The sequence below is a fragment of the Cyclopterus lumpus genome, chromosome 21 (assembly GCF_009769545.1).
Source record: "Cyclopterus lumpus isolate fCycLum1 chromosome 21, fCycLum1.pri, whole genome shotgun sequence".
Classification (NCBI taxonomy): domain Eukaryota; kingdom Metazoa; phylum Chordata; class Actinopteri; order Perciformes; family Cyclopteridae; genus Cyclopterus; species Cyclopterus lumpus.
The window spans coordinates 17,447,229-17,470,961 of NC_046986.1; the positions used below are offsets into that span (position 1 = coordinate 17,447,229).

Below are 23,733 nucleotides of genomic sequence, written 5' to 3' on the forward strand. Positions count from 1 at the left end.
TTCTGTGTTTTGGTTAAACGTTAAGCGAAAAGACTAGCTAACCTCTGTAGTTTGGTTTATTAAATATTGTGTTTTTAAAATCGTAGCTAATTTGTCACGATGTCGTGAAGACCAGAACCGAGGGGACATGCTCATTATTTACCATATGAGCAGATACTATAACTAATTAAATTGCCAAGAAATGTTGCGTTTTATTTGAACAACAACTATCTGGTATGAATCGTATTTCTCTTTGTCATAATTTTTTTTCAGTAACCTAAATATTTTTCCAGTCGTGTTTACTGGGATCCCTTTTTAGACGATCATGTAATTTCCGACTCCATTCGAAGTTGACACCGACGAAGGCGTATTTGCAGTTCACCACGCATGCGCGTCAGTTACTCCACTTGAGAGGGAGACATGGCGGCGTCCCTGATCTGCGGCCGTTTGACGGCTAGCCTGAGAAATTCAGGGGCCAGAAACACTATCAGCTCCGCTTCCAAGGTGAGTGTGTGAGTCTGTGTTGAAGCGACGGTCTCCGGCTTCCCGAGCAGGTATCCGTGAAAGCGAAACAACGTCATTAAAGACGACACTTTCCCCAAAATAACTGACGGGGTCAAATCTGACATTAGCGCATCACCACTGGGCTGTCGTTGTTTTAGCTAGCTCGCTCGCGTGACCCAGTAAAAACATCAGTTAACACACAAACACAGGCTTATTTTTAATCCTCCTTATTTCGTCACATCTGTTTGTTTTTGACTGGGGGCTTGGGAGGTGAATGTGCGCAGTGAACACGGGCAGTTGCAGCCCGGTGACCTCCAACCAAAAGGAGAGGCTGCAGAGCTTTGCGCCATCGCGTTTGTCCCGTTTGCGTCTTCTGGAGGAAAGTGAGCCGGATAAATCCGCTCAGCCTCGTTGAGCACCGACAACTGCGGAGAATAAAGGCTGTCACCAGCAATGATCAACAAACATGGCGTCCTGCTGGGTGGTTTTCAGAGGAGGTGCCATTATTGCTTTTGGTTGACGGTCATTCAAAAAGTATTCGCACTAGTTTTCCAACTCAGTGTTGGACACGGTCCTGTGTGGAGCTCCTTCAACCCTCATAGCTTGCTTGTCGGTGGTGAGACAGGTGTGTTTCTTTCCCAATCATGTTCAATCAATTTAATTGACCACAGGTGGACTCAAGAAGGGGCGTAGAGGCCAATGATGCGCAACATAAATGGGAGATACCGTAACTACACAATGACACATTTCAACTTACCTGCCTGACCTTACTCACTCCAACTTCAGATAGTGTTGGAGTGCGACGAGGTGTGCTCAAGTACTGTACTTAGTTATGAGGTACTTGTTCTGGACATTTTCCCCTTTTATGCAACTTTATGCTTTGACCCCCAACTACATTTGTCTGTAATATGTTGTTACTTCTTTTGATTTCATCCACTCTCTTTTTGGGTTCATACCATTTTTAAATTAAAACATTAGTAGTAACATAGTAAGACACAAGGTGTACAGTTAAATATGATTAACACTCTACTAATTCTGATATATTATATAGTGATTGATTTATTTTGGTTAAAGGCCAGAATGAGGCTATATTTACACGGTGTCAAGGCAAGGACACTGTGGCCTTTTTATACTCTGTAAACTCTAAATGTCATTATTTGGTATTCCGTGTTCTAGTTAATGAGTAAGAGCAAACAACATGCAAAGTTTTGTAGTCTGGTTTAGTATATATTGTGTTTCTAAAATCGTGCCATAGCCAATTTGTTTGCATGTCATAAAGACGAGAACCAAGTTGATCAGGCACATGGCAGCTATTTTAACTGATTACATTTCCAAATTTCTTTTTTTATGTCTAAATTGATGTGTTTGCTTCGTCGTGACAGGATAGGCTGAGTGAAGATTAATGTTAGCATTAGGCAGCAACAAAGCACAACGTGAAAGGTGAATACTTTCTTAATGCACTGTTCTGTAAATATAAATAGATATCTGGGATTTGTATTATTGTTGAAGTTGAATACTGTTTGGCCATCTCATGCACATGGCTATTGACTTTTAAATTGTTTTTGTCAGCTATCTGTGATATTCTACTTTGAAGTACGGTACTCAATATCGTATTGTGTTCCCAGTGTTTACATGGCTTTTCAGGGCTAACGTTAGCCAGCTCTCTTGATAATGTATTAGAACAAATATATATCTTGTTGCGGTGTATATGAATGACATCAGCTGGTGATTGCAACCGGAAACTGAAAAACAAAACAGTAAAAGAAGCACCGAGTTCCCCAGTCTGCCCTCTGCCCAGTTTAGTCCTGACCATGAGCTGCGTGTTAGAGCTGAGAATGAGAACCAAGTGTCATCCGACGCCATGTTGGAATACCGGCTCTCTCTTCCCGTCTCTTTCTGCCCTGTTTTGATCATTGTGTAAGTCGGTGTAGCACAGCATCTTTAGTGTAAACACCACTGTCACTTTACAGACCAGCGTTACTGACTTCTGCTGTTTTCTCAGATGTTGGTTAATTCCTCAGTACGAGTTGAGAAGCACTTTAACACACTGTCTTGGTTTCATATTCTGAATCAAGTTTCCACCGCAAACACTTCTCCTTTGTTATGAGGAAGTAACTCGGGATGCTTTTGTTTTTGCTGTCTGTGTGTGTGTGTGTGTGTGTGTGTGTGTGTGTGTTTAGTACCTACAGATGCTGTACTGCATCTCTCTGCCTGTGACACACAGATATTTAAATTCTGATATAGTCCGGACACATATTTTCAACAATAATAGTTCTTTTTATGGTCAGTTGAAATGTCTTCAATATTTTAATGCTTCAGATTTTTCGTCAAATTAAATGTGTTTTAATAGGAATGCACCGATACTGATATTGGGCCGATAATAATCTAAATAACATAATCGGGTATCTTGGACAATACGGCATTCATATTTAATTCTATGTTTATACACTATATGATGTACTGGAATTTTAATTCCATTTAAAAAGGTTTACAATTCTAAATTCTGTACATATTTAAGACTTTTCTTAAAGTCTTAAATATGTACAATTAATTGGCCAATACCTAAAGCCCAGCTTTCATATCAGTGATTTTATTCTTTATATCAGTATCGGGACTGGAAAAGTTAGATTGGTGCTTTTCCTAATTTTGAGTACAATATAGTCAGTATTTTCTCAGCCAGCAACAGTAATCCAATGTTTGTACATTCAATAATTAACCCTCTATATAGTACGTGAAGCAGCAGCAGAGGAACCTCTCCCTACACGAGTACATGAGCATCGGGTTGCTGAAGGAGGCCGGCATTGCTGTGCCAGACGGCATGGTGGCCAACTCCTCGGAGGAGGCCTACTCTGTGGCCAAGCAGATCGGTAAGCCGCACGGAGCCTGGAAGAAAGGCTAATAATATTACACATATTTATCTGTACAGATGCTGAAATCAAAGCATAAAATATAGGAGTTTCACAAGCAGCCGCACAATAACTTTAAAATGAACAGTTGTTGAAACTTTCAAACTTAGTAACTATCTGATCAAAGATTAATAAAACAAGATGACAAATCTGACCAGACATTTGACGCTAACTTCCAGTACAAACCCTTTTTGGTAGCTACCACAAGAGTATCAAGGTTCGAAACTCGGCTCTCGTTCTTGGAGACAAACCCAGAGTTTGCCTTTTCTGACATGTCATGACCTTTTTGTGAGGAGGTTTTAAATAGCTGTCTAGTATGGGGATGGACACACACTTGGTCTAAACATAGCAACCTCCTGCTTCAGTGGTATCAGTTGACACCCGGCTAACATAATTGCAGGTTAGCAAGAGGCAGCACCAACATCTCTGTCCTCCAGCTCATTGTTTATTTGTCCGGCCCACAACTTTGAATGTTCTCGATCACTCTTACTGATGTCATGGCATTGTTGTCACATAGTGATGAACGTAGTGGAACATTTAGCATCTAAAGCGACAGATATTTCCCTCAAGAGTTGTTGGAGACCAGACACGGAGCTGGACCAGCAATTCATTCATCATAATTCAGGTTTCACTATCTAACAGATAACCAGTGTCTTTAACAATGATTGTGTTCTGCCTTTGAACCAATTATCATGATTTCTTAATTTGGCTGGTTAAACGGAACAGAAGGTTAAGTGAAAAATTAATCACAATTTCTTTCCAATGTGACATCTTGAGGTGTGTATTTTCCCGACCAACAGTCTCAGACCCAAAGACATTACGTTGACAGTGATATAACATTTGAGACAGATGAGCCACTTGTCACTATCACAGTTAATAGGTGTGTGTGTGTGTGTGTGTGTGTGTGTGTGTGTGTGTGTGTGTGTGTGTGTGTGTGTGTGTGTGTGTGTGTGTGTGTGTGTGTGTGTGTGTGTGTGTGTGTGTGTGTGTGTGTGTGTGTGTGTGTGTGTGTGTGTGTGTGTGTGTGTGTGTGTGTGTGTGTGTGTGTGTGTGTGTGTGTGTGTGTGTGTGTGTGTGTGTGTGTGTGTGTGTGTGTGTGTGTGTGTGTGTGTGTGTGTGTGTGTGTGTGTGTGTGTGTGTGTGTGTGTGTGTGTGTGTGTGTGTGTGTGTCAGCTTCAAAGGACCTGGTGGTGAAAGCTCAGGTGCTGGCTGGTGGCAGAGGAAAGGGGACATTTGAGGGCGGACTGAAGGGAGGAGTGAAGATCGTCTACTCGTAAGTAATCCATCTTCTGTCATCAAACACAAATTCAGTGACAACAAGTATTCGGAGTGCGTGCCCTTTCGAAACGGGCCAGCTGCTTGGCTCCCGGTATTGCTGCTTGCTCGTTGCTCATTGGCTTCAGGGAGGTGAAGCAGAGTTTGGTAGTAAGGTTGATATATCGTGCAGTAAAAGGGAACTGCAGTCTAAGAGCACGGCCTGTCAAGGCCCGCTTCGGTTTGTTTAATGTGTCCAAATTTCACCAACTCCGCAACGCACATCATGGGGTCCAACAACAAGATGAAAATTATGTATGATAATTACCTCATTGTGTATGGATACAATATCTCTATTACATTCTCCACTCAGACTCTTCCTTAACTGTGCTATTGATATTTTTTTGACCAAGTAATCGATCAATGGCTTTAAAATCTTATGGGGAATTTGAGGCTCTTGCTTTTTATGAAACAATCATCCACAAAAATCCACTTTTTGAACTTTGAAACCTCTGCTTTTCAAGTCACACACCACATAAATTAAGTTATGAAGGGCTGCAGGTGTCTTTAGAGGGTTTCACTAGTTTTAAGTCTATCTGAAATTGTAAAATGTCACCCACTTGCCAAACAACCTGCAGAGAAGCTGTAAGAACGTGGAGGAGAAGATGAAAATGAAATTCCTGCATGTGAGTGTAGCCCCCCCTCTCTGTTGCTGTTTTAATCAGGGTCCTCCTACTTTCCCCCTGTTTGCATGGGAGGTGCACTGAAAGAGGGTCTACTTAAATTCTTACTATGGCCTACTGTTGGTGTGGGCTCAACTCCCATGCATTTATATACATGTATATCCCGGGTTAAATTCCTCGTGTCCTTTATAAATATAGCAGGTTGCTAACCCTGGAATTCTGTCAAGACACGGGATTAACCCACATTAACATTTATTCTTCCCAAAACAATACGCATAACAGAAACACACACTCATCCCGGGCGTTAACAGTCTGTGCTAGGGTACCCTAGGCTGGCGCGCTTGTTGGAGCTCAGGTTAATCCTCCCCATCTGCGGGGTCAGTACTCACGGTCCCCAGAGAGAGCGAGTGATGCAGTCCTACTAAAACCAGCTGGTCCCCTCTGGAAGCGCGAGGATCCCCGGAACCTCCGTCCTGCCTCCCCTCTTCTCGCCGGCTACGTCGTCCTCAAGGAACCCCTCACGGGTTAACCGTCAGCTAGTCCGCCGCACTCCGACCGCGCTTTCAACCCGGCTCACTGTCCTCCGTGGATCTGCTCCTCGACGCCAATCCCAAACCCTCCGTTCACTCTTCCCCTAACACACCTGTTCCCCCACCCTCGAAATCATCCCGAACTCTAGCATCACCTCCCTTTTATCGTCACTCACCTCCCTCCTTCTGATTGGCTCCCCACCCTCTGGACACCGGAACCAGCCCAGAAAAGTCGGGAAACAACAGACCTCATAACAAAACGCACCACCACACACATGTAATCAAATCAGCAGGGCGCTACATGAGGAACAAAAGACAGAAGGCCAAACTGTCTGTTTTATTATCGAGTTACCAGAAGCTCTCTGAAAGTAACCGTCAGCTTTATGTGATATTTGTAGATATGACTAATTGGATGTGAGAAGAAGACCGTATACATTGACGTCTCTTCTGACACTCATCATCTTCTTCCTCCTATCCAGGCCAGAGGAGGCCCGAGACATTTCATCCCAGATGATTGGTCGAAAGCTTTACACCAAGCAGACCGGGGAGGCAGGTCGTATCTGCAACCAGGTGTTCATCTGCGAGCGCAGGTATCCACGCAGAGAGTACTACTTTGCCATCACCATGGAGAGGTCCTTCCAGGTGAGGGAACAAACACAAACATTTAGATACCGCAAGGCCTTAAGGTGGATTTAAACCTCTGCGTTAAGAGGTTATGCCGTCTGTACTGTCTGCTTCAAGTTTCTGGTAATGGGGGAGATTGTTCAGAGTGAAGACAAAGGGTCAGGAAGTTGACGATGTCTGTTCTGTATTAATGAGGGAACTGAAACACAGCAATTGCATATGTGATAGTGTTATATTCAGTAACGAGAGATGGCCAAATAGTTATGTTACCTGGATGTAACTCAACCGTAATAAGTATGTGTGCAACCCACCATTACAAAGTCAATTACATATTGTAAACTCAGATAATGTGGGGAATTAAATCAAAGCACAATACGGCCTTATGATGTACAAAACATCTGATTCTCAGCTATAAATTAAAACCACAGACTTGCCTTAAAAGAATATACAGTATATTTATCCATCTTAATGAATATTTCCTGCATAGTTCAGTAGCTTGATGAAGGTGGTAATTGTTGCTGCTAATTTAGATGTTTTTTTGCTCAAATGGCTCTATTAGTGGCCAACAATATACACACGGCAGAAAATCAACAAAGACCAAAAGGAGAGTGATTTTCTGAGTGATTTATAAAAAATAAAAAAAAGGTCATCCCTTTTTGCTGGTTGTGCTGGATTATACCACCAGGTGGCAGCACAGTACTGAAGATAATGGTAACGGTCTTTTCCAGCACAGACTACAATGTCTCGGGTCACGGTTTAATGCATTAAATTTGCTATTTTCTTTAGAGACAGACTATCACTGTCAGAGGTTTGATCCCTTTAACATCCAGTGAATCTGAAGTGTCATCGTTCAGGGAAAGGATTTAAATGCGATTTTAATGAATTAGAAACCTGCATCATATTTCACTAGCAATCATGGTTTAGAGAGAAAAAACAACTTGTACTTATTCAACAAATCAAATTCTTCCAACTCTGCCTAATTCCTCTGGATTTGCCTGCTGCCCTGCTCTCAGTCCACCTCCCAAAATCTTAAACTCAGGGTGTTTAAGTGTGGGAATTAGGAGAACATCTGACTCGATATTTTAGTGCTAAAAGTAGCTCCTATACCTGTGAGAAGTTGGAGGTCAAGTCCAAAGACATATACAAAAATAAGATTTTAAAGCCATTGATCAATTACTTAAAATATCAATAGCACAGTTAAGGAAGAGTCTGAGTGGTACGATAAGATACTAAATGTGGCCCCAGATGTCTGTAGGAACTGGGAATGTAATAGAGATATTGTATCCATACACAATGAGGTAATTATCATACATCATATATTATACATGCCATATATAATAATGATGATATTACTCAGATGTCTTTTTGCTCCTAATCTTCACTCCTACAGCAGAGAAAAGACAAAAGAAGCTATTTCACAGGTGGGAGTCTGTGGAACAAAACCTGTTTTAAATAGGGGAGTGTTTGAAGTAAAGTGCCTCCCCTCAAGATCTGTAGACAAGGAGGCTTCTAGTAACTATGTTCACCTCTATATCCAGCATCTCCACAACCTTAAGTTCACTTTTATCTACATTTCAGAGAGACACGCTGCTTTACAAGTAAGCCTCAACGTGAGTGTAAAGGGCCGGAATAGGATGCACCTTTCATCCGATGACAAATTATGTGAGATCTGTGAAAATGGAACATAACTTTGGGACAACAAGCAACAGTTGACAGATATTAATATTGTTGATTGGGGGGTGTTTCAACCCTCAGAGAATTATCAGAAAATGACTTTGAGCAACTGGATTGAAAAAAACTATATACCCGTATACATAGTTATTTTTTTGAACTAGCGTAGCTTGTCCAACTTGTTCTAGTTTTGTAATAAAAAAAGAGAGCTGAAACGCTGAGTTTATTAATGAATACATTAATTGGCAACTATTTAGATAATCAACTATTTGTTTGAGTCACTTTTCAAACTAAAATCTTGTTCCATCTACTTGACTGTAAGGACTTTATTTGATAATGATTTTATTTTATAGACAACCCAAATCATTGATTACCATTCAATCATTTATTGGTATTTACAAGTTCAAGTTAATGTAACTCCTCATCGCCCCCTCTTGTTTCCCACAGGGCCCCGTGTTAATTGGCAGCTCGCAGGGGGGTGTGAACATCGAAGATGTTGCGGCCGAAAATCCAGACGCCATTGTGAAGGAGCCAATTGACATTGTGGAGGGCATTAAGATGGAGCAGGCTGTCAAGGTACAATCAATAGTAGATGGAATGGAGCAAGTCACAAAACACACTGGAGACGGTCCAACTGTGTGGCTCGGGCTGCAGGAGAAATCGAAAAAAGAGAAGGAAGGGATGCTGTTTGTGTTCATGCTGCATTGTGGGAGACTATGTTTAAATCCCAGGAGGCTACATGTTATTTCTCAGATGGAAACAAGATACAGGTCCAATCTTTTCCCACAAAACAAATCCCAGGTTTGAGAAGATCTTTCCATCCTCTGCAGACTTCATTCCTCCCGGACGCAGATGTTATTTTCGGAATTACAAAATTATAATCAATCTCCAGCTTGTCATGATTGTGGAAGCTGTCATTATTTATACAATAGTATTTACATCATTATTTAATATATTGTTATTAGCAACACTCCGATGTTTAAAATGATTCATTAGTCATAATTATACCCTTTCTTCTTTTTCACCAAACAAATAATGTCCTTTGGATAAACTTAAGTGTGCTGCTTTCTGAAATGACAAGACAGCGAACAGCAACAGCTGTAAAGTTTCACTAATAACTGTTTTCATATTGATAAAGCGTCAACTGACTAGAACGTGAAAGACAGTGCTAGTAGTGATGACCACAGAGAATCGGCTCTGAGGAGCATTTCATCCTCTTTTAGCTCAGTTAGCTCAGAGCCACAACAGTCATAACAAACAATAATGTAAAATACACAAACAAAACATGCTGCTCTGAATTTGCATGGATTCAACATTTGTGGAAACATAGGCAACAAATCAAAAACTATAAAAGGGAAGCTTTCAGGGCATTTGAGGTTTTCTGATTTTAATGTTAACCGACACGTTTAAGTTACCTTCTGGAACTGGTTTAAGGGTTTATTTTTGACACTTTTTAAAATGTATTTTCTCTGAATTTGGTCGTGAATATACTAATTGTTCTACTCCCTTAATTTTCTTTGTCTCAGTCCGGTTTCCTTCTCGTCTCAGTTTGCGTATCATTTTGTGATTTGCGCTCTAGATATAGAAGATTGGTGTTCATCGTGAGAGCAGAGACAAAGGGGAGAGGTGCTGATTACAAGGCTCTCCAAGTAAACGGAGGTTCATTGATGTTCTTTCACTCCTTCCATTTATTTCTGTCCACTGAGACCACATTCATAGAAGAACTGAAGGTTTTCTGTGTTTATTGTGATGTAAGAAGAAACTGATGTTGATGAATGTCTTGAAAAAAGTTTGGAATATCATATCCACCTCCAAATTTTTAAGTCCTACTATTAGAGTAAAAGGCACTAGAGATGTGTAATATACTCAACTCTAAATCGATGCAATATTAGACAACCCTTATTACAATATGAAATTTATTACAAGTGAATCATGATGTACTTCCATTAAAGAATATACTGTCAAGTTATTCCAAATGCTCACAATTCATAGGAACTCAAGGAAATAAAATTGAATTGAAAAAAACAAAGCGATCAGGTACGTGTCTGATTAGTAATCAATGAATCTGTTACTTGTACTCATATGATGTAACTTTGTTGGATTCTGCAAAAGCATTGATCTAGAATACACAAAAAAAACCAATAAAAAGCAGGTTAGATATTCAAAGTTTAGGACAGTTATTTGGGAATGATTTAATTCAAGGCATCTTTATTTGGAACATTTCATACTTAGCAGAGAACAAGTTATATTAACAAGAATAAAACTAGTAATGAGGATTTAATGTCAGTGTCTCATCCTCAAATATACTGAAGCGCCTGAGTTTTCGCTTCATTTAATGTTTCAAATCCGCAGGTCGACTTGCTCACGTCAGCTCAAGCGAGATAGACCCCCTGACTCTGAAAAAAGCATTCACTCTATTTGGGGAAAATAAACATTACCTGTACCTAACAGCCATGTGATCATCAAAGGTTGTTTTTTGGCATCTCTATGGTGAACTTACAGCAGAGCAGCCTCTGGGCAAGAAAAAGGCTTACCTGGTGGCGGAGATCCCGACTGGTCTGAAATAGTAGAAATGACATCTGTAGACCTAATTTGGGTTCTACAGTCCTGGTTTTACTGGAGAGTATCGGCGCCATGTTTTAATCATCCAACATTTTAACTTTTAAAAATGTAAATGTTTTTGCCACCACTGTTTGAGAGAAGAGAGACAAGCTTAACTGACAGGAAAATGGAATGTATTTTGTTCCATTTTCAAAACTGAGATATAAAATGCTGATACTGTGTAATGCTGAATTACATGGAAATGTTCAGAGAAATGACTCGCATACGAAGCATCTGCTTGACTGTTTAATTATTTGTTTGATGTGATGGTACTTTAAATAAATAGCAGAAGACTGGAAACCCTGACTCTGTCCCATGTCCAGTCTTCATGCTAAACTAAGCTAACCAGCTGAATCTGATTCTATGTAATAATAATATAATATGTCTTGTGTTGCTGCAGGTAGCTCAGAAGATGGGCTTCCCGTCGGCGCTGGTGAACGAGGCGGCGGAGAACATGATCAAACTGTACAATGTGTTCATCAAGTACGACGCTTCCATGCTCGAGATCAACCCCATGGTGGAGGACGCCTCTGGAATCGGTAGAAACAAGCACACATCTTTTTCCTCTGTGCTTTGAGCTCCATAGTTTGAACCCTGTTGCACTGAGTGGTTTGTTCTTTCATCACCTTGAACACGTACGCTGTAGTTTTATTCTGACTCAATCCCCCATACTATGTCCTGCTGCCCTAAATACTTTCTAGTTAATAATGAACCCGCTTCTGAAAATAGTCCAAAACAAATGTGTTATTTCCTCCTGTGTTATAACGGGTTTAAAAAAATAAAACAAACTCTAAATATTTGTATTTTCTAAAGATAAACGTCTTTACTAGGATCTAATGGGCTTGGAGATAAAAGCTTCAGACAGTATTGATAGATTGACTGACTAACTTCATTAGTCTTAGTCTTGTCGTGATATTTTAGGAAAAGAAAGACGGATAAAACAAAAGCTCCAAACTTAACCTTTCAGCTAAGCCGTGGCTTGAGTGCCGGCTCTCTTGGATCAATAAGTATGGGAGGCATTGAGCCTCCAAACATCTTAGGGTCGATGTAATTTTTTTTGCACAAACTAACTTACACTTGCACAAAAAGAGAGGCAGAAATGGATTTCAGTTTGAAGTGTTTTGCGAGTGTGACTCTTCAGTCAGTGAGTCGGGCTTAATGACTCTCAGTGAACGCACATTGATGAGCTCCTCGGGCACGAATCAGAGCTCTTTAAACACACTCGTATGAAGAGGAGGCTCTCTGTGATAAATGACAGCTCATAAGCATCGAGCGCTGGACACATTAGACAGACGTGTGTTACCTTAACATCATGTCATTTGAATATATTCATCAATAATAATCAAGTTGTTGATTAATTGATAGTAATAGTCAATAGACAGAACTAATCAACAACAATTTTGAATTAATCATGAGTTGTAACGAGAATAGCCTGAAATGTGTTAATTTACGGAAATTATGCTTAATATATGAAATTGAGCTGCAACTAATGGCTCCTTTCATTGTGTATTTATCTGTTATATATTATTATGATTGATTGGTTAATTATTCAAATGCCACTTGACTGAAGTGTGTGCCCTTTCTGGGTTTAAGACTGAAATGGAAACACAAATCACCATTGCCGATATCGTCTGTGACATTATCTCATGCCAGAATGTTTGTTTCATTGTCACCAGTGATGTGCATGGACGCCAAGATCAACTTCGACTCCAACGCAGAGTACCGGCAGAAAATGGTGTTCGGCATGCAGGATTGGACCCAGGAGGATCCCCGGGACCGGCAGGCCGCCAAGGCCGACCTCAACTACATCGGCCTGGACGGAACCATCGGCTGTCTGGGTCAGTGCGCCGCTAAAGTCCCAAAGACTACAGTAACAAAGTCAATAAGGGTTTTCATGGACTATCAATCCAAAATCAGGAGTCAACCATGTGGGAAAAACATATGTTGGTGAAAGAAAACATTTGGGACAACATATTTTTGGGTAAAACTAAGAATATTTTGCCTCCATAACCCAAATCTCTTACTTTTTACTCAACTATTTTTCTGATTCACCAAACTGTCTTAACAGGATCACTCATTTCCACTTGAATTATTCCACATGTTCATGACATGTGTGTGTATATATATATATATATATATATATATATATATATATATATATATATATATATATATATTCATACATACAAGACGGCATGTTTCATTCACAAATGTTACCAACGAGTAAAGAAGAATTTCAAGTCTGCTGTCAGACTAAAATAGAGAAAAGTTGGCAGTGAGTGGTGATAAAAGAGGACTCAAAGCAGTTAGGACAAAATGAATATAGCTGCCGGCGTTGTGTCATCGGAGCAGCACTTTGCTGTGACAGGTATAAGGAGAGAAGGCTTTGACATGAAGCTGGAGGTGGCATTACACGGTCTGGTGTTGTAACGGAGATGATCCCAGACAGAGCTGCAAGGTTGTCAAACCTCTCAGTGAGCCACGATGATATGGGGAACAGAGTATTCGCATTAAGTTTAGTTAAGGTTTTCATTTTGGTTTTGGTTGATTGACTTGTGAGTGACTCGTACGACAAGTCTGGACCTTCGTATGTGTGACTGACGCATTCTCTTAAATTCCTTGAACGTGCCTCTTGTTGAAATTTGCGTGCGTACAAGTTATTCTTGCATGAGGCACAAAGTTATTGTCTTCTATTTAAAAGTGAGTGTTTGTTAATAAATTGTAAAAAAAACAAAACATGATAATAACCAGCTGATCCGGGCACATTTCAATGTTTTTGCCAATCAAAATCCAATCTGTTCTTTACTGTGTTTTGTCAACTCAGCCAGCTGGTGTTGCGGCGCTGTTTTCCTTTACGACAGCCGTGATCCACAGTGGAGCATTTCAGCCCATATGCAAATAACTGTTATGTTAACAAAAAAATAATGTTCAGGGAGCAGCTTCTCATTTTTAGCCACCGCTGATCCTGATAGTTTGTACTGCAGTCAGTGTTTTTAAGTTTTTATATTTTACTTTCAAAATGACCAATGAGCGTTTTTTCCTTCTAGTTAACGGAGCGGGTCTGGCCATGGCCACCATGGACATCATCAAGCTGCACGGCGGCACACCGGCCAACTTCCTGGATGTAGGAGGAGGAGCCACAGCTCATCAGGTGACCGAGGCCTTCAAACTCATCACCTCTGACAGGAAGGTAAGAACACACAGCCTGCTGATCCCACAGGCTGTTTAATTATCTCCCTAATGTTGGCACTATTTATTATAGCGCTGCTACATGTTTGTTAATGCTAATGTTGTGGCGGTGTGGCTCAGGTTCAGGCCATCCTGGTCAACATCTTCGGAGGCATCATGAGGTGTGACGTCATTGCCCAGGGCATCATCATAGCTGTAAGCGAACTGGAACTCAAGATCCCCATCGTAGTGCGGTTACAAGGTAAAACACTCATGCACACACACACACACACTTTATGGGAAGCCTGTCACATACAATGAACCGTAAGATTCTCACACGTCGGGGAAAACCTGGAAATCTAACACAATGTCATGTTTAGAGCCATGTGGGCACAATAGAAATGCTCAGAATTTAGAATTCAGCACCTTTAACCCAAATAGTTCTACTAAAATATGAGATTCACAAGTGTCCACATCCACAGACGTCATTAGAAAAATCCTGCAAATGAATTTAAACGCACTTGCGACTGAAAGCTTTTATGTACTCACCCGACCTCCGCTATCAGCCTCTTTACACTCCAGTAAACTAAACACACACTGACAGACCTCACCACCTCCAGTCAGACGGGTTAACCGGCAGCAGCTGGCAGCTCAGAGGAACTTGTGTCGGTTTGATTCCCACATCAAAGTCTGGCTGCTGGAAACGATGAACCCGGCTGAACTGTGGATTGTTATTATTATTATTATTATGTCTTTATAAGCATATGTACATTGGTACTCTGTAGTGTCGAGGGCAACTGGTGAGACCTTCAGATTACCTTTTTTTATTAAAATGGCTCGAGCATTGTTTTTGGAGCCAAAACAGAGCTGACATTTCTTCTTCTGCTCCTGTTTTTATATTTTAGAATCCAAAAAACTCCTAAAAACTGGTCTGCTAAAGTCCTGAGTGACAATGTTCAAATGCATATTATAATATGTATATAATATAATACGTATAACCGCACAGGTGCTGTTCTTCAGACATTTTAAAACGTGTCATCAGCTCGTCCTGCCTGATGTCTCAGTTTGGAGTGAAACTCTCGCACTGTGTGCATAAACAGACATACTGAGTGACACTATCAGTCTTTACTGGCAGTTGTCATCCATGTGTAAATAAACAGGGAAGTCTCCGTTTAAAACTGGCAAGATGCTACATTGACCAATCGACTACATGCGAGCAGACATTGCCTCCTCACACTTCATTAGTCCCCCAGAATTGCTGACTATAAGTTCAGTAATTTATATTTTGAGACTGTCATGATTTACCAAGCATGAGACACAATGGCCTGCCAGACGGTGACAAAGCGGCACAGTGTGAAGTTTGTTTGATTGATGGGAATATAAACGTCTCTTCTCTGAGGATGTTACACTTTTTTCAAAAACTTGCATTCGACAGAATCTTGACTTGTCTTTTTAAAGGGACGAGAGTGGACGATGCCAAAGCTCTGATCGCTGCTAGTCCGCTGAAAATCCTGGCCTGTGATGACCTGGACGAGGCTGCCAAAATGGTACACACACACGCACACAGAATTATCTTTTTTTTTCTGCGATGGTAATATCTTCTTAAAAGTTGTATGGTCAAAAAGCACTATAGCTCCTTTAAAATTTCTATATATTTCTTTTCCTAAAGTGCTGGGCAGCCATTGTTTTCCATTCATTACTGTTGCAAGCATTTCAAAACTAATAGCTTCTGGTTCTTTTCATCTGTTGGGTGTCTTATTTAATTTGTCTAATTTAGTTTTTTTCTACCGACACATACATGCTTAATGGTTGATAAAATGCCAATTAAGTTTTTTGTATCCGGGTCAGTTAATGAACAGATATTTATTACTCTAATTACAGTTTATGAAGCCCCCGTAATACGTTTTCAAATTATACTGAAATGAATAGAAACTAATGGCTTCCTCAGTTTATCTGATATAATACACATTTTAAAACACAGCAGCACAGTCTTCAAACTCTTCCGCTTCAAGTGTATATGATTTGTAGTAAATGGGCCAAATAACAAGTACCGTATTTTCCGCACTATAAGGCGCACTGTCAATGAATGGTCTATTTTCGATCTTTTTTCATATATAAAGCGCACCCGACTATAAAGCGCATTAAGCGAAACAAAACAGTCAGTCAGTCAAATTTTATTAAACGTGTTCACAATAACTCTGAACATTGTTCAAACGTTAATGAGCGTATTCACAATAACTCAACATTGTTCAAACGTTAATGAGCGTATTCACAATAACTCCCAACCTTGTTCAGTTGTAACAAGTAAAAAAAACAGTCTGATACCGCTAAAGCTAAATCAAACGCTAGCGTAACTCTGTGTGGTCTTCTTTACTTGGCGCAGGTCATCTTCTTGCTTCCTCCACTTCTGTACCGTTGATTCATTAATGTTGAATTCTCTCGCAGCGGCTCTATTCCCATGTTCTACTGCGTAACTGAAGCCTTGAGTTTGAAGTCCGCGTCGTAAGCGTGTCTCTTGACAGGTGCCATTGTGGGGTCCTTATACACACACACTGTAATATTATGGCGAAGCACAGTATGTATTACTCCGCAACGCTCCTGACTACGGTAGCGTAAAGGGGCGTGTCTGGATCCCATGTAAAGTCAACGCACAGACGCGTTTGGTTGAAATTCACCGGATGTTGCGATAGACGCGTTTCACGCGTTGCGAAATTTCGCCAGAGTTGAAATATTTCAACTTCCAACGTGAGTTGCAAAAGTTTTGCGTTGAGATGCTCCGCCCGTTGGGCTGCTGCTGCTCTGGAAGCGCTGGAAGCGGAAGTTATCGAGACGGAGTCTGTGAAACTCCCCGAGCTGGGTGAGCCTACGGGTGATGTTATGAACCCAAACACCAGGGCGTTAGATGTTCTGACGTTTATGGGATGTCCACAACAAGTATAAAGCAGAACTAGTGGTTATTTCGACCGTGGTGGATGGAGGAAATTATAACTGTTTTTACCGAGACAAGCCACGGAGATAAGTCACAAATGAACACAACTTGACTGGCGAATAAACTGACGCGAGTTATAAAGCCGTTTGGCGTGAACGCACCATAATGCTACAAGCGGTGCGGCTTTGTAGTTTACCAAAGTCGTACTAAAACATTTTGACAGAGCGCCGTGTAGCACACAAAATCGCTTCAAGGTCAGTAAGCACAGCCAGAATTAATCCATACATAAGGCGCCCCGGATTATAAGGCACACTGTCGTTTTTTTGAGAAAATTAAAGGCTTTTAAGTGCGCCTTATAGTGCGGAAAATACGGTATATTCCTTTTTTAACGTGAGGACCTGCTGAACAACCTACCATGTAAAAGGAGAAGAACGGTAGTTTGACTTCACTTGACTGTCTCTCTGCTCGCAGGTTGTAAAGCTTTCTGAAATCGTCTCACTGGCCAAGGAAGCTCAAGTGGACATCACCTTCCAGCTGCCCATCTAAGAAAGAAACCTTGACCTACATGACTTCCTCACCCAAACACTTCCATCACACCCGCCCGCCACTCCACCCCAATAAACCGACAGCAAGACGAGCCTCTCGCACCAGAGAGGAGATCTAAGATGCGTAGTTTTCTTTTTCTTATGCTGCGGCATGATGGCATGACTCTGTACAGGTGTCCAACAGGTTTCACTTAGAGAGGAAGAGAGCAGCCTCCTTCTTAGTCCCACCCTCAACCCCTCCACGTTTCCTCTAACCTACAAACTTAAGTTGCACTTAATTCGATACGCACAAACCTCCACTTTCAACTCCTTCACACAAAATGAACCGTTCTTGTTGGGTAATGTTTCTTCGCCCGTTATTATCTTTTTAGAAGAATAAAAGTAGAGCAGCTGAAGCCTTTTCATGCATGAGTAAGCTGCGTTCACCGGCAGTATTTAGTGTTTTCAGTTCAGGTCAAATGAAGAGACTGCTGATTGTTGTTACATTAAGTTTGACTGAAAAGGCATCAGAACAAGGGTTGTAATCACACTACTTTCATTTTCAGTGTGTTGTCTCAAAGAATAAAAATCTAATTTGTCCCCTCTGTCCAGAACGTAGAAGTATTTCATCAAACGCATAACTCTGACAAAAAGACTGAGCTGTCAGAGTCGAATACAATGAACAACACCGCAGCATTGATTTAATAATAGTGTTCAGAAACAAAAGTTGCGTCAGAGAATGAGCTGTTTTCCCCCTGAAAACGCCGCCACGTTATTGTGTTTCCTCCTATAGACGGAAGTGTTCAGCAGCCGTTTTTTTACTGGTCAAATAGCACACGCTTCCTTAAAAAAGAAAAGCGTCTGGAGAAATGTGTCAAAAACTCGGTTCACCAAAAACGTGATATAATTTACCTCAAGTTTTTTCTGTCAACGCAGATGGTTTTTCGATTAATTTGTCCAGATTTTGAAATTCCAAATAAATATCAGCAGGTCGAGACAGAAATCCCACAGCCTGGTCAAATTATGTTGCTCTCATGCTTGTTTGGTTATTTGGTTAGTAATGATTAATTAATAAAATAAAAACACTATGGAGGAACTTTCTCATGAGACTTTTTATCAGCTGTAATTTGAATTAAATCACCAAAAGACAAAATGTAACTCCCAACTCGGTCGCTGAGTCTTTGAATTTGAGGGTGTTTATACATTTCAATGCTAAAACGCAACTCGATGCGAAAACTGGAGTCAAGAGTTGACACAAATATTAAGTTTTGAGTGTTGGTTCAGCCTGACAACAGCAAACCTCCTGATGGATAAAGACTGCAGGGTCAGCGTGGCTCACACTGTTTACCCTCCGCTTTGAACGGGCCAAATTTGTCAATCTGAGTTGTGACACCTGTGGGTCGGGCCTATTGATCCATGCACGGATCTGTGGCGAGTATTGAGTGGACTTTCTGCTCCGCCTCGGCTGTGGTGAAGCTTCTTGTGTGGTCGTGTAGGAACAGAGGTGATGCGTCTCTGATGTATTATTATTTGAAACCAGTCAAATTAATTATTCAGTGTTCCTGTTGTGGACATGAACTTTCTCAAAAGTTTGAGTTGCGCGAACGTTGAAGCAGCGCGGTGTGAGTCCACTTTGTCTCTCGCTCCATTAAATAAGGAAACCCACACTCGTCTCTCACCGCCATCGCAGAATTGGAGATGTGTTGTCCCCCGTCCTGCGTAAGTGGCGCATGCGTTATCATGTTAGCTAATGAGGGCGAACTGGCTGTCTGAGGTGCAGGCGGATGCTTGTGAGTCGCATCTGTTTCTCCATTTGTAGTTTAACCAGAAAAGCTTGGTGAGCAGCCGTTGTAGAAGGCCCTCTTTTTAAAGAACTGCTGCAGGGTTTTCGGTTTTTTTTTTCTTTTTGCCTGACTAAAGTTACAAGAAATGCTGGAGATCTGTGTTCATGCTTATTTATTGTGTCCTACTGAGTCCCGTTCGTTGAACAGGGACCTCCACTGTAAGTTCAGTCTGCCATCATGCCACACACACCGGTAGCCATTTTCTCTCTTTCTTTGTTTCTGTATGTAATATTGAACCTTTGGCCGGCTGTGACCTCTCACAAGAACGGTAGAATGACTGTAGTGGTTTCTTTCCCCTCCTCCTCCTCCTGTGCTAAGCAACATTGTGAGTTGTACGTCAATTGTTATATCTTGTAAATAACCAAACTGATGTTTTCTCACTGTACAATATTTATGCTCCTTCCAAGGGGTAACTACAAAGGAAGAAAACAAATAAATACGGAGAACACCAATGCTTCTGTCAGTTCTTATATCCCCGTCTTGGTTTTGTATCAACGAAGACGTCCACTCGTCTGAGTTCTGTCGCTCATATGGAACATTTCGTAAAGACTGTAATGCCACATATACTTTGGAAGATAAGGAACGATCGATTTGTGACATCATCTCCACTCGAACGTCCACTAAAGGACATGTTTGGGGGGAAAACGGCCTTTTCTGCTAAAACGAACTGATGATGAGATGCAGCCCTAACTAATTTATTTAAAATAAAACAAAACTTTATAGATTTATATTGAAATGTGTTGACATTTGTACATATAAAGTCCACAGAGGCAGCGATGTTAAACTGAAGCGGAGACAAATATGTATAATAATAATAATGCATTTAATTTATATAGCGCTTTTCATAATACTCAAGCTCCTCCTATGAACCGCCACCTTAACGTGGTGGAGGAGTTTGAGTGGCTCAGTGATCCTGGGAGCTATGTTGTCCGGGGCATCAGCCCCTGGTAGGGTCTCCCAAGGCAAACAGGTCTCGGGGGAGAGCCCAGACTAAGAGCGGTTCAATAAACCCTGATGATAAGCAGCCCACGGACTGAAGCTACCTTGCCCGGACAAGGGAAACCGGGGCACCCTCCCGGAGCTAAGGTAGTCAAAAGCTCCTTGGTGGCAAGGCACCAGGGGTGGATGAGATCTGCCCTGAGATGCTGAAAGCGCTGGACATTGTTGGGCTGTCTTGGTTGACACGCCTTTTCAGTGTCGCATGGGGGTTGGGAACAGTGCCCATGGACTGGCAGACCGGGGTGGTGGTTCCCATCTTCAAGAAGGTGGACCGGAGAGTGTGCTCGAACTATCGTGGTATCACACTGCTCAGCCTCCCGGGAAAAGCTTATGCCAGGGTGCTGGAGAGGAGGCTCCGACCGCTTGTCAAACCTCAGATTCAAGACGAACAGTGCGGATTCCGTCCCGGTCGTGGAACAGTGGACCAGCTCTTTACCCTCGCAAGATTACTGGAGGGGTCCTGGGAGTTTGCCCAACCAGTTTACATGTGCTTTGTAGACCTGGAGAAGGCTTTCGACCGGGTCCCTCTGGGGTTTTTGTGGGGGGTGCTGCGGGAGTATGGGGTGCCGGACCCGTTGGCACGGGCCATCCGGTCTCTGTACGCCTGCAGTAGGAGCTGTGTTCGTCTCCTCTGTAGTAAGTCAGACACGTTCCCGGTGGGTGTTGGCCTCCGCCAGGGCTGCCCTTTATCACCGGTCCTGTTCGTGACCTTCATGGACAGGATATCTAGGCGCAGCCAGGGGGCGGAGAGGATCCGGTTCGGGGGTCTCGGGATCGCCTCTCTGCTGTTTGCGGATGATGTGGTCCTGTTTGCCTCCTTGGACCGTGACCTCCAGCATTCATTGGGGCGTTTTGCAGCCGAGTGCGAAGCGGCAGGGATGAGAGTTAGCACCTCCAAATCTGAGGCCATGGTGCTCTGCCGGAAACCGGCGGATTGCTCCCTCCAGGTGGGGGCAAACTGCCTACCCCAAGCGAAGGAGTTCAAGTATCTCGGGGTCTTGTTCACGAGTGAGGGTAAGGTGGAGCGGGAGATCGACAGGCGGATCGGTGCGGCTGCAGCAGTAAAACAGGCGCTGTACCGGTCCGTCTTAGTGAAGAGGGAGCTGAGCCGGAAGGCAAAGCTCTCCATTTACTGGTCGGTCTACGTTCCAACCCTCACCTATGGTCACGAACTCTGGGTCGTGACCGAAAGAACGAGATCTCGGATACAAGCGGCCAAAATGAGCTTCCTCCGTAGGGTGGCCGGGCTCAGCCTTAGAGATAGGGTAAGGAGCTCGGACATCAGGGGGGAGCTTGGAGTCGAGTCGCTGCTCCTTCGTGTCGAAAGGAGTCAGCTGAGGTGGTTTGGGCATCTAGTCAGGATGCCTCCTGGACGCCTCCCATTAGAGGTTTTCCGGGCACGTCCAACTGGTAGGAGGCCCCGGGGAAGACCGAGGACACGCTGGAGGGATTATATCTCCCGGCTGGCCTTGGAAAGCCTCGGGATCCCCCAGAATGAGCTGGAAAGTGTTGCGGGTGAGAGGGAGGCCTGGGTCGGCCTGCTGAACCTGCTGCCACCGCGACCCGACCCCGGATAAGCGGGTGATAATGGATGGATGGATAATACTCAATCTTGAAATCTTCCAAAATGATTACATAATATCTAAAAACACCACAGAGACGTCGGAATCAGCTGCCGAAATACAACTGAAGACATTTAGGGGCAAAAACCTTCTAATTTAAATTCTGCATTATTTGACTTTACCACATATTTGTCTTTTTTACGGAGTTCAGCTTCAGGCTTTTTCTTGGCCTCGACCAGTTACTTCATGGATAATCTGCTGGTCGCCTGGCAACTGCTCAAAGCAGTAGACTGACGTTATCAACAGTTTAGTTTTGTTTTATTAGAATGGCGGTTAGGCTCCGTTCTGTTGATTTTATAATGTTAAACTGTTTCCAGCTGCGTCGGGTACGGCCGTGACCCTGACGGTGCTCGCTCTGATTACAGGTTCTAGTTGTGGAACAGAGTCGCACACGGCCGGTTGATTACTGGAGTGGGTGTTTAGTGGCACAACACAAGTCAGCAGGTTGAAATGACGTTGACTGCGTTTCTGGAAATAGATCCAAACGCTGTTCAACAACTCATCAAATGACAATTTGTTGGTCATGATGAATCTGTTGTATGGTTGTGCCACAACAGAGAACAACAGCTGGGCCCTATTTCTCGTATCTGGCTAACGTAGTTAGCTGGATAATTTTTCCGGATCAGATTACACAAGTCAGGGTTTTCGGTTCCTCGAAGCAAGTTTGGCAAAATCACCATAGCAACACATCCTAAAATGTTAACCAGCACAGGCTCATTCAGTCTAGCTGGATAAACTGGCCACTCCCCCTGAAGAAAATGGCAGCTCCCTTCCTAATTGATGAAGGAGCGATATTAGTTAGATTAGCGTTTCATAGGGAGAGAGTTCTTATGACGTGATGACTTCCTATACGAGCGCTATCCATTCTGCCCACAAGGAATCATTTATTAAAGACCTTCTCGAGCCGTACATTGAACACCACACGCCGCAGCATTGACTCTCTCACAGACTGTACGCAGAGCCTTGTTCTACAGTGTGGTACATTGTTCTACAGTGTGGTACATTGTTCTACAGTGTTGGCGATGCAGAACATCGGGAAAGCCGCTGTATGCCGTGGTTTTGGTGGAACTCATGGATGTGTTCATTACATTCCCTGGCCATGTCCGTGTAAATGCAATAAAAGTTATATATGGTCGTATCCACATACATGAATATACACATCTATATTATCTACTTGTTTGTGTAATGTGTGTAATGATACATTTTCCCAATACTGATGCTGCGTTCACACCAAAAGAGTTGTGAGTATATTCCATGAAAGTCAATGCACAGACGAATGGATGTGATTGGTGAATAAAGAGGATGTTCATCCACTTATCTAGACGTAGTCGGTGAAAATCACCGAGCTGTGTGAGCATACGGGTGATGTTATGTATAAATATATATATATATATATATATATATATGATATTAATGTTATGAACCCAGACACAAGGGCATTAGATGTTCCGATGTTTGTGGGATTTCCACAACAAATATAAAGCAGAAATAGTGGTTATTTCTTCCATGGTGGATGGCGGAAGTTATGAATGTTTCCATGGAGATAAGCCACACCCCCTCTCCAGTGCGAGTGAAGTGAATGAATTGATTAGATTTTGCCATGATTATGGTTTGGAATTTCTCATATACGTTCATGATCATCTCCTGCTCGTCAGCGGAGAAAAAGATGCTCTTACTTTGAGTTTATTTGCCTTTGTGCTGGGGGTAAATCATGGTTTCTGTGGTCGACGCTTCCCCCTTTTGAAGTCGGACGGGCACGCGCAACTATCCTGTGAACTGATGTCTGGCTCAAATTAACGAGATGGTTTGAGTGCGGATGAGCCTTTGAGAAACCGGTATAGCCTGATTTCAATCATGTTGTTCATTTTAGCTGGCTAATAGGATCGACTTAGTTG

At 42.3% G+C, this 23,733-nt stretch overlaps 1 protein-coding gene across 1 annotated transcript; it reads left to right on the forward strand.

The window, feature by feature from the left end:
* Positions 1-372: 372 nt before the first annotated feature.
* On the forward strand, positions 373-19,669 carry sucla2 (succinate-CoA ligase ADP-forming subunit beta). The gene is made up of 11 exons (XM_034561437.1): positions 373-483; positions 3,212-3,350; positions 4,563-4,662; positions 6,336-6,498; positions 8,599-8,727; positions 11,153-11,291; positions 12,429-12,590; positions 13,800-13,942; positions 14,062-14,182; positions 15,379-15,467; positions 17,321-19,669. The coding sequence occupies exons 1-11, from the start codon at positions 400-402 to the stop codon at positions 17,393-17,395; spliced, it is 1,344 nt and encodes a 447-aa protein (XP_034417328.1). The 5' UTR covers positions 373-399; the 3' UTR covers positions 17,396-19,669.
* Positions 19,670-23,733: the final 4,064 nt, after the last annotated feature.